The following is a 15325-nucleotide window of genomic DNA, read 5'->3' as shown; positions in this document are numbered from 1 at the left end:
TTGGAGAAAAAGGGTGCTGTGAACCAAAGTGATGGGGTGCAGGGCAGGCAAATAAGGAGTGCAGGGATGGGATGAGGTGGGAGTAGGGGTGCTGGGAGGGGAAATGACGGGGAGCAGGGAATGGGGAAGGGGTTGGATGTAGGGGATGGGATGCGGGGGAGGTGCAGGGAGTGGTGCAAGGAGGAGCGAAAGGATGGGGTGCAGGAAGAAGCGAAATAAGGGTTGCCAGCGGGGTACAGTTGTGAGGGGGTAGTGCTAGAGAAGCCACTCCGGTCCCCGCATCCCCGCCCGCCCCTGCCAGTGTCCGGGGCCGGCGGCGCCGCTCCTCCCTGTAGGGGCGGGCGGGGGCCCGTGGCTGCGGTGTGAGGCGGCGCCGGGCGAGGGGCGGGAGAGGGGGAACACCGGGCAGCAACCGAGCGCCGCCGGGCTGCGGCGTCACTGCGGGCCTGCGCTGGCCCCGCGCCGGCACCGGACGGCACTGGGAGACACCGGCAGCGAGGGAGCGGCCCCGCGGCACGGGCACCGGGCGGCACCAGGACCGGCCACGGGAGCGACCCCGGTCCCGGTGCCGCCGCGCAGCCGCCGCCTCTGTCCCGGGCGCTGAGCGGGGACACCGGGCCCGGGCACGGCCCCGGGATGGGGCCCGGCAGCCCCGGGAGTGGCTGGCCCCTGGCTGGGACCCTGCTGGTGGCCCTGGCCGCCTCGATGGGTAAGAGACATAAGGGCACCGGGGAGGGCCGGGGGGATCCGGTGTCACCCTGCGACTGGACACAGTGCCACCATCCGTGACACGGGGATCCTGCTGAGTGGGACTTGGTGCCACCAGCCGTGACTGTGAGTCGTGCCGCACACGGCCCCTTTCACCGGGGATTGCTTGCAACAAAGTGTGCCCCTGGGCACTGTGTCTATTCCCTCCTCCCCGCCCCCCCCGAAACCCACCTCTCATTTGCCGCTTTAGGGGTGTCCTCGGTAGATGCTGGCCCCCGGGAACAGCAGGCATGGAGCCAGTGGCTAACCGAGCCGGGATGCCCAGCCCCGGGGAATTTGAGGGCTTCCCATGCACGAACCCTGCACGAAACTGTGCCTCAGTTTCCCCACTTGTCCCTGAGCTGCCGTTGTCCCATTTTGGGGTGTGTGAGCCATGTGAGACTCCCGCAAAGCCCATTTCCGTGACTCCCCACCCGCTGCCCCGGTGCCTCTGGCCGCTCCCGGGCCTCTGCCGCTATTTCTGGGAAGACAGGTGGCTCCAGACAGAAATAGAGTGGGAATTGCCAAGTGGGAATTGCCACTGGAACACACGGAAGGGGAGGAAACTGCGGGCATCTGGAGGAATCTGGAGGGGTTGGAGAGCTGGGTGGGATGGAAGGGGGTCTGCAAGGGTGTAGGGCTGGATGGAGCAAGATATGGGGGTACACAGGGGCAGGATGGAACAGGGTATGATGTGGGGCTGGATATGAGGGACAGGGGGACAAGAAGGAGCAGCATATTTGGGGGTGTATAGGGGCACATTTTGGGGGTCAGGGGGCAAAATGGACTGGGGTACAAGGGAATAGGACACAGTGGGGTAAGGGCTCTGCTCATGTGGGGGATGAAGGGCATGGGGTGCTGCTGATGCCCCTGAGGATCGTGATGGCCAGGTGCTCCAAGGCCCTGATGATGGGTGGCTGTCCACAGTGTCCGGGGGTGAAGACTGCCTGTGGTACGTGGACAAAAACGGGTCATGGCATCCTGGCTTCGACTGTGAGTTCTTCACCTTCTGTTGTGGCACGTGCCAGCAGCGGTACTGCTGCCGAGACCCTCTGCGCCTACTCACCGAGCGCCAGCAGCGCCATTGCCTCGCCTTCAGGTGCCACAGCCAGGGCTGATGGGGCCGGAGGCTCCCCTGGGTGGGCTGGGACTTGGTGCTCATGATGGGCAGTTGTACTGAGTGCTGGTCATTGTGTGCTATGCATTGGGCAGTGGTGCAGTGGTGCTGGGCACTGGTACTGGGTGCTGGGAAGTAGTATCTGGGCCCTTGTAGTGAGTACTGAGCATTGGGTGCTGGATGCTGGGTGCTGTGCACTAGTATTGGGTGCTGGACACTGGTTGGGTGCTGGATGCTGGTGCTGGATACTGTGGACTGGTATTGGGTGCTGGGCATTGAGTTCTGGGCATTCAGCAGTGGTGCTGAGCACTGCTACTGGGCATTCATACTGAATGCTGTGCACTGGTATTGGATGCTGTGCACTGGTACTGGATGCTGGCCAGTGGTACTGGGGGGTTGGACATTGGTACTGAGCAGTGGCACCGGGTGCTGGACGCTGGGTACTCTGCACTGGTACTTGGTGGGGGCACTGGGCACTATTACTGGATGCTGAATGCAGGTGCTGTGCACTGATTCTGACCTCTGGGGAGTGGTACTGGGCACTGGGCAGTGCTATTGGGTTGCCAGTCTGTTGGCTCTGGGTGCTGAACACTAATACTGGGTGCTGGGCATTGAGTGCTGGGTACTGGGCACTGGGCAGAGGTGCTGGGTGTTGGATACTGGTACTGGCTTGCTGGACTCTGGGCACTGGTACTGGGCATTGGTGCTTTGCAGTGGGTGCTGGGCACTGCTGTTGGTGCTGTACACTGGGTACTGGTACTGGGTGCTGGTATTGGGTTCTGAGTGCTGGACACTGGTACTGGGCACTGCATGCTGTGCACTGATACTGGGCACTCAACATTGTGGGATGGATGCTGCGGATTGGTCACTGGTACTGGGTGTTGGCACTGGGTGCTGGACGCTGGTACTGAAAACTTGCACTGGGTGCTGGGCAGTGCTGGGCACTGGTTACTGATACTGGATGCTGGTCACTGGGCAGTGGGCATTGGTACTGGGCACTGCTACTGGGTGGGCAATGCTGCTAGGTGCTGGGCAGTGTACACTTGTACTGGGTGCTGATAGCAGTGCTGGACAGTGTTACTGGACATCGGTTCTGGGCACTGGGCAGTGTCACTGGGTGCTGGACAGTGGGCAGCACCAGTGGGTGCTGGCTGGGGCTGTGCGCCCCGGGTGCCCCCCAGGCCCTTCTCCCCACGCCTGGGGGTCCCACAGCCCCAAGACCATCGCGGGCATTGCCTCAGCCGTGGTGCTTTTCATCGCCATCGTCACCACCATCGTCTGCTGCTTCATGTGCTCCTGCTGCTACTTGTACCAGCGCCGGCAGCACTCCCGCACCCCTCTGCAAGGTGCGGAGCTGGGGGGCACGGATGGGGGTGCAGGAGGCTCCTGTAGGAAAAGGGGGTGGAGTGGGGTTGAGGGGGCCTAGTGGAGTTCAGGGGGAACAGGAATCTGGTGGAGGGTGTAGGGATGGGGGATGCAGGGATGGGAGTGTGCAGGAGGAGAGGATCAAGAGGATCCTGCAGGTAAGGAGGTACAGGGTTAAGAGAACCTGGGGAAATGGGTGGGTGCAGGAATGGGAGATGCATGGATGGGGGACGTATGGATGGGGATGCAGGGGGAGGCTCAGTCCATGATGTGTGGTAGGTACAGGGTGGGGGATTGGGGGAATCTGGACGGAGGCCTGTGGGAATTGGTGTGTATGTGGGGGGCTATAGGGATGGGAGGTGCAAGAGGGTCCTGTAGGTAGAGAGTGGAGGGGTTTGGGAAGAGGCAAGGAGGGGGGGCTTGGAAGAATGCAGGGGGGAATTGGAGTGGGGGGGGTTGGGCAGCAGGGATGGGGGGGCTGCTGGAGGGTTCTTGAGGTACCGGATGGTGGGATTTTGAGGGGGCCTCAAGGAAGGCAGGGAGGCCTGGGGGTGGAAAGGGGGAAGTTGCAGGGATGGGGGTTTGCAGGATCCTGTAAGAACAGGGTGAAGGGGTCTGGGAGGATGGGAGATGTGCAGGGGTGTTGGGGTGCAAGGTGGAAGCTGAAGGGATGAGAGGGAGCAGAGGAGTCCTGTAGGTATGGGGTGTGGGGGGGTGTGGGGGGGGGGAGGCAAGGAGAAGGGGGGTGAGGCAAGGAGAAGGGGGGGATTGGGAGGGTGGGGGGTGGACTGCAGGGATGGAGGCGTAGGAGGTGGGGTAGGGTTCTGGGATGAGGGAGCAGGAGAGGTTCTGAGGTACAGGGTTGGAGGGGTTGTGGGGGGGTCAGGTGGTGGAACCTGAAGGGATGCGGGTGGAAAATTGGGCACTGGGGTGGGGGCTGTGGATAACACTCCAGCACCTGCCACCCCAAGGGCCTTGGCCATCCTTAGGTGCCATCCCTGTCCCTGTGCCGGGATGCCACAGACCTCCCCAATCTCTCCTGCAGGCCCGGAAATCCCCCTGTCCAGCTACCCCCCCGCAGTGCCGCCAGCTCCCTTCCCTGTGGACCCCAAAGTCGGCCCTATGCCTCCGCAGCCTGGCTTCACCCCCATGGCCATGTACCCCCCACCTGGCCCTGCCGCCCAGTACCCCACGTACCCCTCCGGCCCCCCTGTCTACAATGCCACAGGTGAGCACAGCGGGGGAACGGGGACCCTCCCTATTTCCCAGGGGACCCAGTGGCCTGGTGACACCCCATCTGCTCCCTCTGTAGCACCACCACCCTACGTGCCAGCACAGCCCAGCTATCCTGGAGCATAAGCCCCTGCAGGGACCCCCACACCCGCCGCCGGCCAGCAGCACCAGGCTGGGGACCCCTGGGACCCCCCCTGGCACTGGGGGGCTGCCCCAGCTGGTGCTGGATCAGGCTCTTCCCAGCCATCCTGGGGTGATCCGGTGCCAGCAGAACAGGGCGGCCCTTGTGTTGCACACTGGGTCCTTTGTGGGTGCCTACTCCCCCAGCTCTGGGTGCCGGAGGCCCTGAGCACCCGCGGGGGTGTCCCCAGGGGGGGCCCTGAGGGCCGTGCACCACTGTCTCCCTGCACTCCCACTCCTGGATTCAACCCCTGCTCTTCCCCCTGGGGCTGGCATTAAACCACATCTTGTGCCCACAGCCTTGTGTCCTCTCGGTGACTCTCTAATGGGGAAAGAAGGGGAGGGCAACGCCCCCAACCCCTTCCTTTGAACTGTAAGGTGTGGGAACATGAATTCCGCCCTATCCCTTCTGCTCCTGAGACTTCTCCATCTCAACATTGTGTTGGGGTGAGTAATTCCCACCAAATCAGCCGCTTGGATGAGCCAGCTTGGAATGCTGCCGCCCACGCAGCCCCTCTCAAAACGGGGGTGTCAAACCACTCCTGGAATATTTTAGGTGAGAAAACAGCAAATTCAGTGCCAGGATTGGGACTACGGGCACATGAACAATTCCTCTACCCACGCCTCCTCCCCTGGACAGGAGTCACTAGGGGAGGTTGGATGGGTGGTGTGCCACCCCGATGGTTGTTCCTGGTGGGATTCAGCCCCCCAGCATTTGTGGCTAAATCTGGGACCAGAGTCCATCAATCCAGGAGGAAAGACAGGCAGAGCAGCCTGGAAGGACAAATCCCTATCCCATCTTCCAGGCCCCTGCATCCCATTACCCCCAAAAACCCTCTGAGGTGCCCGGGGTAGAGGGAGCCGTGGGGGTGCAGCTCCGAGTTTTATTGAAGTGGGATGAAGAAGAAAAGAAATAATAATAATAAAAATAATAATAAAAGCAGCGAGGTGGATTCGGAGGGGAGGGGTAGGGGTCTGTGTACACAGCCAGCTGCGTGCCAGGCTCAGGATTTGGGGACCCCCCGCTCCCGGAGGTAGAGGTCACGGATTTCGGCCAGGCTGCGACTGAGCGTGCCCAGTGCTTGGGCGATGCCGCGCAGCACCGCTGTGGTCTCCCGACGGCTCTCAGCGTATTCCCGGCGGAACGCCCGCATCTCCTGCACCAGCCGCTCATTGGACTGCGCGAGGCTGGGCTGGGCGCACTCGGGGGTCCCGTCGAGCCCCGCCGCCCGAGGGGCGGGCGCCTCTCCTGCGCCGCAGTGACTGAGCTGCTCGGCCTCCTGCTCCAGTAGTGGACTCGGGAAGTCGGAGCCCAGCGGCTCCTGCTGCCCGCCTAGGTCGCCGAGGGAGAGTTCGGAGGGTGCGGGGCGCGGGGGGCTCCGGCTCCAGCCCTCGCACAGCTGGCTGGGCGGGCAGATGCCGGTGCGTGGCAGCCGGCAGTCTGAGCCGCGGCCGGGAATGCTGTCGGCAGCCGAGCCGAGGAACGGCTCAGTCTTCACCTCCACAGGCTCCTCCTTCACCGGCTCCTCCTTGACACCTGTGGGAGGGACGGGGCGCACAGGGCAGCTGCAGGGATCTCCCGAGTCCCCAGTGCCCCACGGTCAAGTGACAGACCCTGCTGTCTCCATTGCTATGCTTCCACATCCTCTCTCCTGCACCCATTCCTGGTTCCATCTGTACATATATCCATAGTCCCATGTCCCTCATTTTGGTTCAACCCTATCCTGTGTCCCTTGTCCTCATCCTCTTCCCAGTACTCTCACACCCTGTCCTGGATGTCCCCATGTGCCTGCATGGTCCTGGTACCCCCATGTCCCTGTCCTAGTCCATACATATCCCTGTCCTGAATGTGGTACCTCTATGTCCCTGTTTGGTCCTAGTACCACCATGTCCCAGTTTTCACCCCACTAACCCCCATGGCCCTGTTCTAGTCCCAGTATTGGCATGTTCCTTGTTTTTGTCCTGACCCATGTCACTGTCCCAATCCCACCGTGTCTATGCCCTGTTCCAAGCCCCTTCTTATCCCTGTCCAGGTCCCAGTACCCCCTGCCTTTTGTCCCTATCCTAATCTCAGTCACCCATATCCTTGTCCTGATCCTGGTACCCTTCTGTCCTGGTCCAGGTGCCCCTGTTATGCTCCCTGTCTCCTGTGTCCTTCCTGGTCCTCCCACATCCTTGTCACCTGTGTCCCTGTCCCAATACTCCATGTTCCTATCCCTTTGCCCTGACCCTTTGCCCTCTGTGTCCCGGCCCCACTGTTCCTGCCCCAGTCCCTCCATCCACCTGTACTGGTCTCAGTGTCCTGGTCCCAGTTTTTCCCATATTTTGATCCCAGTCCCCTCACATCCCTGCCCAGTTTCCCTGGATGTGTCCCAGTCCCTCCATGTATCTCTTCCAGGCCTAGTGATGCCTTAGGATGCCCCATAACCCTCATGTGCCTGTCCCAGTCCTTCATGTCCCTGCCATTGTCCCCAGTATCCATGTCCTGGTCCCCCATGGCATGGTCCCAGTGTCCCTGACCTGCTCCCTCTACACACCTGTATTTTTCCCACTTTCTTGCCTCTCATCCCCTGTTCTTGGTCCTGGCCTCCTGTGTCCCTGTTCCAGAATTATGTTTCTGTCCTGGTCCCCTGTGTCCTGGTTACTCCATGTCCCTGTACTGGTCCCAGTGCCTCTGTGTCCCTGTCCCAGTTCCCCATGTCCCTGTCCTGATGCCCTATGTTTTGGTTCTCCAGGTGCTGATCCAAGTCCCCTGAGTCCCCATTCCCATCTCTCCATGCCCCTGCCCCTGTATCCTGGTCTGGTTGTGTCCCTTTCCTGATCCCCCACACCCTGGTCCCGGTCTCCTGTGTCCCTGCATGCACCTGTCCTGGGCCCACCCAGTGACCCATATCAGTCTCAGTTCTCTTGCATCCCAGTCTCTCATGTCTGTGTCCTGGACCCTCACATCCTTGTCACAGTAGCTCCATGTCACTATTGGGGTCTCCTATATCTTGACCTACTCATTTCCTGGTCCTGGTCCCCTGTGTCCCCATTCCTCCCATCCTCTCCCAATCCCAGTGGCCCTGTGTCTGTGTCCTGGTTTCCATGTCCTGGTCCCGCATATCCTAGTCCTGGTCCTTGTCTCTCTTGACCTTTTCCCTCCATGCATCCGTCCTGATCCCAGTGTCCCCATTTACCTGTTGCTTGCCCCCACTTCCTAAACCCATTTCTCCATATCCCATTCCACCTTATCGGTGGTCCCTTTTTGGTCCCCCATGTCCCATTCCAGTCCCCCAACAAGTGCCTGCCCCGGTCTTCCATGTCTGTGTCCTAGTTCTTCATGTCCGTGTCCCACCATACACCTGTCCCAGTCCCAGTACCTGTGTCTGTGTGCCGGTCCCCCCGCATGCCGGTCCCAGCATCTCCGTGACCCTGCCCCGTTCTCTGCTGTCCTAGTCCCGGTCCCGGCCCCCCATGTCCGTGTCCTGGTCCTCCCATTTCGGTCTCTCCACTCTTCCGTCCAGGCCTCAGCATCCCTGCCGCGTCCACCCGCCGCTGCCCGCGCACTCACCGTGCTGTGCCGACCCCTCGGCGCTGCGCATCGGCGGCTCGGTTCCGGCGGCACCGCGAGGACCCCAGACGGGGGCGGGGGCGGGCCCCGGGCCGGGTTCGGCCGCGCCGTTCCCGTTGCTCCCGTTATTCCCGGTGCTCCCGGTGTTCCCGTTCCTGGCGGCGGCCCTGCCGGCCGGGCCCTGCCGCTCCAGCCGGTGCCGGCTGATCTTGTCCCCGGCGCGGCGGCGTAGCCCCCGCCAGCGGTTCTTCACCTCGCCGATGTCGCGCTGGTGGCGGCCGGCGGCGTTCACCTTGTGCGTTATCCGCCACCAGATCTTCTGCTTCTCGTACGCGTTCACGGTACCGGCGGCGGCGCCGAACAGCAGCGGCTCGTACCGGAGCACTTCGCTCATCAGCACCTCCAGCTCCTGCAGCGTGAAGTTTGGCTTCCGCTTCAGCAGCCCCCGCCGCGCCCCGCCGCCGCCCGCCGCCGCCATGCTCCCCGCCGCCGCCGCCTCATGCCGTCGCCCCGCCGTCCATCGCCGCCGCCGTGTGCCCTGCGCCGGTTCCCCGGTACCGAGCGGGGGCAGCGCAGCCACACACCTCCGACAGCCCCCGTCGGGCGCTGCCGCTACCGGGGCCGGGCCGGACCGGCCGGGGCTGCACCGCGCCCCCTACCGGCCCCGCCGCGCGCCGCTCCGCCCCGGGGCGTTAACGGCGCCCCCTGCCGGCCCTCCGCTCCCTCCATTCCCGGAACGGCGCTGTCCGGCTCCGCCCCGGGACCCCGTGGTTTGAGGGGACACCGCCGGTGTTCGGATGACGCCCCTGGTGCTCTGACTCTGGGGCCGATCAGATGCCCGGTGTGGGGTGTCCCAATGGCCCCGCGGTGCCCGGTTGGGGTCCTGCGTTAGCAGGGCCCCCCCAAGGGGATGTGCAAGGCGCCAAGGGGCGTGAGGACTCCCCGGTACAGATACCGCTCCTCCCGCTGGGGCCACGGCACTGCGCGGCTGCAGAAATGGCCCCTAAAACGGCGTTTCAGTGGTACCAGGAGCCGCCTCTCAGCCACGCACGTGGGTGTCTCGGGACAGGGAGAGCCTCTCAGGGGACACCCATGTGCTGCTGCACCCCAGCCCCGTGGTGTCAGGGGTGAGAGCAGTTCTGAGTGATCCCGAGGGTTTAGGGTTACATTAGGGCAATCCCTGAGGCTGGGCTGCCCAGTTTTGGGGTCATCCTGGCGTTTTAGTGGCCAGTTCTAGGTGGACTCAAAAGGTTTGAGGTGACTGTGGAGTTGCCCTGGGTTACCAGTTCTGGGTGACTCCAGAATTTTGGTGTGTCTGCATGGCTCTGGGTGCCAGGTTGTCCATGTCCAGCGGCAGCAAGGTGCCCCATTTGGGGAGGTTTGGGTGTCTCATTTGAGGGGTCCTGGGTGCCCCATTTGGGGAGATTCTGGATAGATGGGTGACCAGGTGGTCCCAGGGTGCCCGGTTCAGGCTGGGCTGTGGGTGTGGGAGAAGGAAGAGCTGCCCCTGGCTGAGGTTGCTGAGTCCATTCCCAGATACCTCGTGCACCCCAGTCTGGGGTCTGGGCCCGTGGAGCTGTCCAGAGGCACAGAAAGCGTGGAGTGAGCTTTATTGCTGATGCAGTGGCCACAGTCATACAAATCATGATCAAGGTGTCACAACAGGATGCATGGGGGGGGGGGGGAGGGTGGGCATCACACGACCCCAAAACCCACTGCCCCCGTTGAGCCAGTGCTTTCCCTACTCTCTGAGGCGGATTTAGTTTCCATGCTCTGAGGGTTCTGGGGGTCTTCCCACAGTGCTGTGAGTGTATACAAGATGCCCTGAGCTCCTGGCCCCAGCCTGGCTCCCCATGTCCAATCACTCCCATGCCCCCTCTCTCCCTGGGGCTGCTCCCTTCACTGACCCTCCCATTCCTCCTGACATCAAACCCAAACCCCTGACTCTGCAGCCACTGCTGTGCCTGAATCCCAGAACTCTGCCAGACACCCAGACACCTTGTGGTGATGTGATGTGATGATGGTCTGGGAGTCCCCTCCTCCCTCCAAGGCTGGGGGTACTTCTGCTCACCCCAGGCTGGACCATGGATAGAGGGTGCCAAACCCCTTCATTAAGCTCTGACGGGAGACTTCCATAAGGATCAGCTCTGCAGACCCCTGCTCTATTCTTGGCATCTCTGGCAGGGCATGGTGCTGGTAGAAGAGTGAGCTTGAAGGCTTCACAACCATCAAAAAATAAATACAACATCCTCCATCATGTCCTCCTGGGCCTGGCCCATCCTCCATGACCCAGAGAGATCCCTGCTCCTTGGCGTCGGTCACTGCAGGTTCCAAAGGGCTTGTCACGGAAACAGTCACAAGAAAAGTCAGTGTCTGCCATGGGCTGCAGGGGAAAAATCCTCCCGCTCCCTACTGCAGCAGCTTTGGCAACTCCACCTGCAGGGAAGGACACCCCATTACTGGAGAGCAAAGAGAGGGAGTGCAGGAATGTCCCTGACATAGTGCAGGGACATCCAGGCAGGGTTAGATTGGATACTGGGGAGAAATTCCTCCCTGTGAGGGTGGGAGGCCCTGGCACAGGTTGCCCAGAGAAGCTGTGGCTGCCCCATCCCCGGAAGTGTTCAAGGCTGGACAGGGCTTGGAGCAACCTTGGGATAGTGGAAGGTGTCCCTGCCCATAGCAGGAAAGAGATGATCTCTAAGGTCTCTTCCAACCCAAACCATTCACTGACCTCTTTTTCTTGGCCAGGCTGGCTGTTCCCACACTCCAGCCCATTGACAGCCCAGCAGGGACACAAACCACCTGGAGTGTGTGAGAGGTTTCAAGGCCCCGTGCTGACACCAGCATTAGGCTCTTTTGTATCAGCATTAGGCTCTTTTGTTCCAGCACAGTTTCTACTTTGTAGGGTACATACATGACAATGTGCTGCCCAAGGGTGTATTTATGGGCCTCCTGTATTAGGACAGTTGCTGCCACAGCTTTCAAGCACCCAGGCCACCCTTGGCTAACATTGTTTAGCTGTTCTGAGAACTAGGCCACACCTCTTCACTAGTCCCCAAGGTTCTGTGTCAGTACCCGCAGAGCAACATTCAGTCGCTCATATGTAAAGAGTTCAAAAGGCTTGGTCAGGTCTGGCAGCCCCAGACCTGCGCCTGACATCACAGACTGTTTCAGTTGTTTAAAGACAGATGAAGCCTCTCCAGCCATCCTGGGCCACCTTCCACCCCATGGGCATGGGCTCAGCTGTAACAAAAAGATATCAAGAGCCCAGTGAGTTATAAGATGGCTTCTTCCTTGTGTCCCAACCCCTGGATCCTGGTGGATCTGCCCAACACAGGAGCTCTGCCAAAGGATGCATCTGCATCTGTCATGCTCTCGGCCAAGGGATGGACTTCCTGTTGGATGCTCTGCCAAGGGATGGACCTGCTCACCCCATCTACTCTCCAGGGATGGTATTAAAGGATGGATCTTCCTTCCCCATGTGCTTGGCAAAGGGATGGATCTGCCCCTGTGCAGAGGTTGGGAGCAGGGACACCCCACTCCAGCGAGGGCCAATGCCAGGCTGACAATGGCTATTACCTCAGCCCCCAGCCCCACCCTGTGCATGGGCCCCACCTGGCCCTGCACTTGCCTTCTTGAGCTGTTTGAGGTTGCTGGAGCGAATGGCTGCCAGGAGCTGGTCCCGAGAGTTCTTCTCCTGGATTGGCAGTGCCCGGTCTCCCAGCTTCCTCTGCGTAGCTGGCGAGAGTGAGTTCTTCAGGTTCTCATTGATCATCAGTGGTGGGGCGAGTGGAGGAGGAGGTGGGGGTGGCATGGTGGGTGCCCCCCCTTTCTTGGAAGAACTTTTGGGGGAAGCCTTGGGGGATGGCTGTGGGGATGCCTTGGGGGACCCCTTCGGCAGTGCTCCAGGCTTGGGCACCTCCAGGAGGTCTTTCTTCTCTCCCCGTTCCTGTGCTAGTTTCTGCTCCTGGAGGCGTTTCTGCCTCTGCCTGTCCATGTTTCGGCTCAGCAGGTTGGTAACAGTCATGCGTGGCCCAGCCAGCTCGAAGTGGTAGCCGAGCTTCAGGAGCGTGGTGTTCTCCTTCAGGAGCTTGGCAATCTCCATCTCCGTCTTTCCCCCACAGATGTGGCGCTGGTTGTGGAAACGTAGCTCTGTCAGTGTGTTGTTCTGCAACAGTGCCCGGAAAATGGCCAGGATACCCTTGCCTGTGATGTGGTTGGAGTCCAAGTTGATGCTTGTCAGCACCTTGTTGGATTTGAGCATTATGGCAATGGCAAAGGCTACGTGGTCATCAGCGCGCGTGTTAGCCAGGGCAAACACCCTGACCACAGTGTTGAACTCCAGGGCCTCGGTGAAGCGCACCAGGGTCTCGTTGTTGATGCAGTCGGAGTTGTTCACATTGACCTCGGTCACCTCAGCATCGTTGTTCTTCACCTTCTCGATGAGCTCGTCAAAGATGCTGGAGGCTTCATCATCCTTGGCTTGATCGGCAGAGCTGCTGGAGGAAGGCTTGGAAGGGCTGCTCCCAGCTCCTGCCTTGGCCTCCTGTTTCTCCTCCACCATTTCTACCTTTTCTGCTTTTGCCTGGGATTTATCCTTCTCATCTGCCTTGAAATTTTTCACAGCTGAAGCCTTTTCCTCTTCTTTTTTATAATTTTCTTTCTTACCTTCCCCTCTTATGTCTTTTTCTGCCTGTTTCTTTGATTCTGAACTCTTCTCCTTTTTGTCCTTCTCTGTTTCCTCCTTTGCTGCTGAGACCTTCTCTTCTTCCTTTTTATCCTTCCCTGTCTCCTCCTTTGCTGCTGAGACCTTCTCTTCTTCCTTTTTATCCTTCCCTGCACCCTTCTTTTTAAAATATGAGCTGTTCTCTTCTTCCTTTTTATCCTTCCCTGAATCCTTCTTCAACTCTGAGCTCTTCTCTTCCTCCTTTTTGTCCTTCCCTGTGTCCTCCCTCAGCAGTGAACTCTTCTCTTCCTCCTTCTTGTCCTTCCCCATCAGCTTTTTCTCCATGGCCTTGACTTTAGAGTTCATAGCTTTGTTCTCTTTGGTCTTGGTCTCAGTCTCAGCTTTACCTTTCGGGTCTGTTTTCTGAACACTTTCTTCCTTTATAGAGTCCTTCCCCACTCTAGTGTCTTGTTTCTGGGCCAGGTCTTTGGAGGGAGATTCCTTTCCTTTTTCTTCTTGATTTTTGTCTCCCTTATTCTTGCTCAACCTGCTTTCCTAGGGAGAGAAAAACACCTGGGAATTACAGAAACAGGTGCCTCTGACCTACAGACTTGTCACCCCAGTCTCACTGTCACTGACCTCTGTCACATGGGAACATCCTGCAGTCTGTGGCTGGCCTTTGGAAGAGGATTGTTTGGCCCAGCTGAGGTCCCAGCTCCAGAGAAGGGTTCAGCATCTGAGTGCCTTGAATGTAGGCAGAGCCTGCAGAACCTAGGTGTGATGAGGTCCTGCTGCAGCTCTCCAAGGCAGCTCTGCTCTTCTTCTGCCTCCAGTCCCCTCCCAAAGGGCTCTGGAGGTCTGCAAGATACCCTCCCTAACAGGCCATAAACTAACAAGCTGTAGGAGGCACTTTCTCTCATACCCCCTGTAAGTTATCATTTTTAAATCATTTTTCTAACTAGGGATGGAGGTAGTGCCTGTCTCCCTGTGAGCCCCAGGCGCTTTCCCACCTTTCCTAAATGGTTTTCAGCTGGATGCTTGGTGGCTTTTCAGTCTCTAGACCAACACTCTCCACACTGTTCTGGATTTGTGTGCAAGCAGGGGAGTGCCCACAGCAGTGTCCCCAGTGATACTGCTGACCCAGCAGTCACTCCAACCATGGGCTCTGCAAAACCATTCACCTTTGAACAGCAATTTGCACTTTTGACCAGGAAACCAAGGAAATGGGAGCATGGTATTTATTGCTTTCTAATGCATGAGGTTCTCCCAGGACATCTGCTCCCACTGTCCAAAGACATCATAAGAGGGAAGAGCTTAACTTGGAGAATCTGGGGGAAGGTCATAAGGAAGTTTTGGTCATTTTTACAAGTGCTTGACCCCTGCCCTTGATACAGCCTGTCCTGAGCATTGCTGCTGGCCACAGCCAGCTCCAGCAGCTTGGGGACACAGCCAACGCCTCGTTGCAGCTTTCAGCCAAGTCTGAGGGGCTGGGAGAGGTCTCCATCAGTGCTGGTGCAACCTTTGATATGGTTCCCATCCTTCTCTCTAAACTACCAGGGGACAGAGTTAGGTGGGATATTGAGAAGAAATTCCACCCTGTGAGGGTGGTGAGGCCCTGGCACAGGGTGCCCAGAGAAGCTGTGGCTACCCCATCCCTGGAAGTGTCCTAGGCTAGGTTGGACAGAGCTTGGAGCAACCTGGGATAGTGGAAGGTGTCCCTGCCCATAGCAGGAGGTGGAATGGGATGAGCTTTGAGGTTCCTTCCAACCCAGACTAGTGTGGGACTCCAAGACATGAAACACATCCTTTCTCACGGGAGAGCCAATGCTTCAGGTGGCTGAAGGCAGATAACCTTGACACTGGGACACTGCTGCACTGTGGAGGAGCCTGCCTACTAATAAATTTCACATCAAAGTTTGGCAATTTAAATGCCCTTCTCCCTCCTCCATGGTTAGAGAACACACAGGTCCTCACCACTGGCCTGGCCCATCACCTTTCCTGGGGTGATTTTAGGACTCTAGGGAAAGGAAGAAGGAACAGGCCTCTGGGAGATGCAGCTGTGATGTCTTTACAATCTCCCTGGACCCTCTCACAATTAGGACAGCACTGTGGCTTCATCCAGTGCCTGGAACCCCCAAATCTGAATCCTGACACCCCAGTCTGCAGCCAGGTTGGCCTCCTCCTCTTTATCCCACGGTTTACAGTGTCCATGCTGGGGCAGCATAAGGCTGAGCTTTCCCCACACGCAGTACTGGCAGTCCTCAGGGACAGATTTTTGTGGAAAGAACTGGCTGTGCATGGGCAGCCCTGGGGACTGTTTGTACCTGGTGTATAAACAGATGCCATTGGGGACGAGAGAGCGGTTTATTTAGCTAAGAGATTTTTTGGCTCCCTGGCGCAAGGCTGAAGAGGGCCAGGAAGGCTCGTGCTAGACCCCTACAGAGCCTGGCCTGGCATTTACACA

General features: G+C 59.3%; 3 protein-coding genes across 4 annotated transcripts in view; 1 reads left to right on the top strand and 2 right to left on the bottom strand.

Annotated features, from left to right (window-relative positions):
• Window positions 1-184: 184 nt before the first annotated feature.
• Window positions 185-4959, top strand: SHISA4 (shisa family member 4). Of its 2 annotated transcripts, none has more exons than XM_063418329.1 (5): window positions 185-709; window positions 959-1130; window positions 1675-1846; window positions 4275-4457; window positions 4542-4959. In XM_063418329.1, exons 2-5 carry the CDS (start codon window positions 999-1001, stop codon window positions 4586-4588), a joined length of 534 nt encoding a protein of 177 aa, XP_063274399.1. In that variant the 5' UTR covers window positions 185-709; window positions 959-998; the 3' UTR covers window positions 4589-4959. The 2 variants fall into 2 exon arrangements, with proteins under 2 accessions (XP_063274399.1, XP_063274398.1); XM_063418328.1 differs by lacking the exon at window positions 959-1130 and adding an exon at window positions 3077-3210 and having other exon boundaries at window positions 267-709; window positions 4542-4947.
• A 528-nt stretch (window positions 4960-5487) lies between these two features.
• LOC134561379 (myb-related transcription factor, partner of profilin-like) lies at window positions 5488-8837 on the bottom strand. Its single transcript, XM_063418327.1, has 2 exons — window positions 8196-8837; window positions 5488-6179 (listed from the first exon to the last, which is right to left on the bottom strand). The coding sequence occupies exons 1-2, from the start codon at window positions 8671-8673 to the stop codon at window positions 5647-5649; spliced, it is 1011 nt and encodes a 336-aa protein (XP_063274397.1). The 5' UTR covers window positions 8674-8837; the 3' UTR covers window positions 5488-5646.
• A 951-nt stretch (window positions 8838-9788) lies between these two features.
• The window catches only part of LMOD1 (leiomodin 1), a 20979-nt gene continuing 15442 nt past the window's right edge, over window positions 9789-15325 (bottom strand). Inside the window, exons 2-3 of the mRNA XM_063418326.1 lie at window positions 11827-13416; window positions 9789-10631 (exon numbers count right to left, since the gene is read on the bottom strand). Of these exons, the coding sequence (XP_063274396.1) occupies window positions 10605-10631; window positions 11827-13416 (1617 nt within the window). The 3' untranslated portion in view covers window positions 9789-10604. The remainder of the gene's footprint in view (window positions 10632-11826; window positions 13417-15325) is intronic.

This window comes from Prinia subflava, chromosome 23 (assembly GCF_021018805.1).
Source record: "Prinia subflava isolate CZ2003 ecotype Zambia chromosome 23, Cam_Psub_1.2, whole genome shotgun sequence".
In the NCBI taxonomy this organism is placed as follows: domain Eukaryota; kingdom Metazoa; phylum Chordata; class Aves; order Passeriformes; family Cisticolidae; genus Prinia; species Prinia subflava.
Note: the sequence above shows the minus strand (reverse complement) of the source record. Positions and strands in the feature narration are given on the sequence as shown.

Bases quoted from the DNA above. Each gene is read 5' to 3' on its own strand.
- SHISA4 (XM_063418328.1), top strand. From the start codon at position 637: ATGGGGCCCGGCAGCCCCGGGAGTGGCTGGCCCCTGGCTGGGACCCTG. The intron at 710-1,674 runs GTAAGAGACATA...GGCTGTCCACAG, and splicing joins GGCCCTGGCCGCCTCGATGG to TGTCCGGGGGTGAAGACTGC. The intron at 3,211-4,274 runs GTGCGGAGCTGG...TCTCTCCTGCAG, and splicing joins CTCCCGCACCCCTCTGCAAG to GCCCGGAAATCCCCCTGTCC.
- LOC134561379 (XM_063418327.1), bottom strand. From the start codon at position 8,673: ATGGCGGCGGCGGGCGGCGGCGGGGCGCGGCGGGGGCTGCTGAAGCGG. The intron at 6,180-8,195 runs GTGAGTGCGCGG...TCCCTCCCACAG, and splicing joins CGAGGGGTCGGCACAGCACG to GTGTCAAGGAGGAGCCGGTG.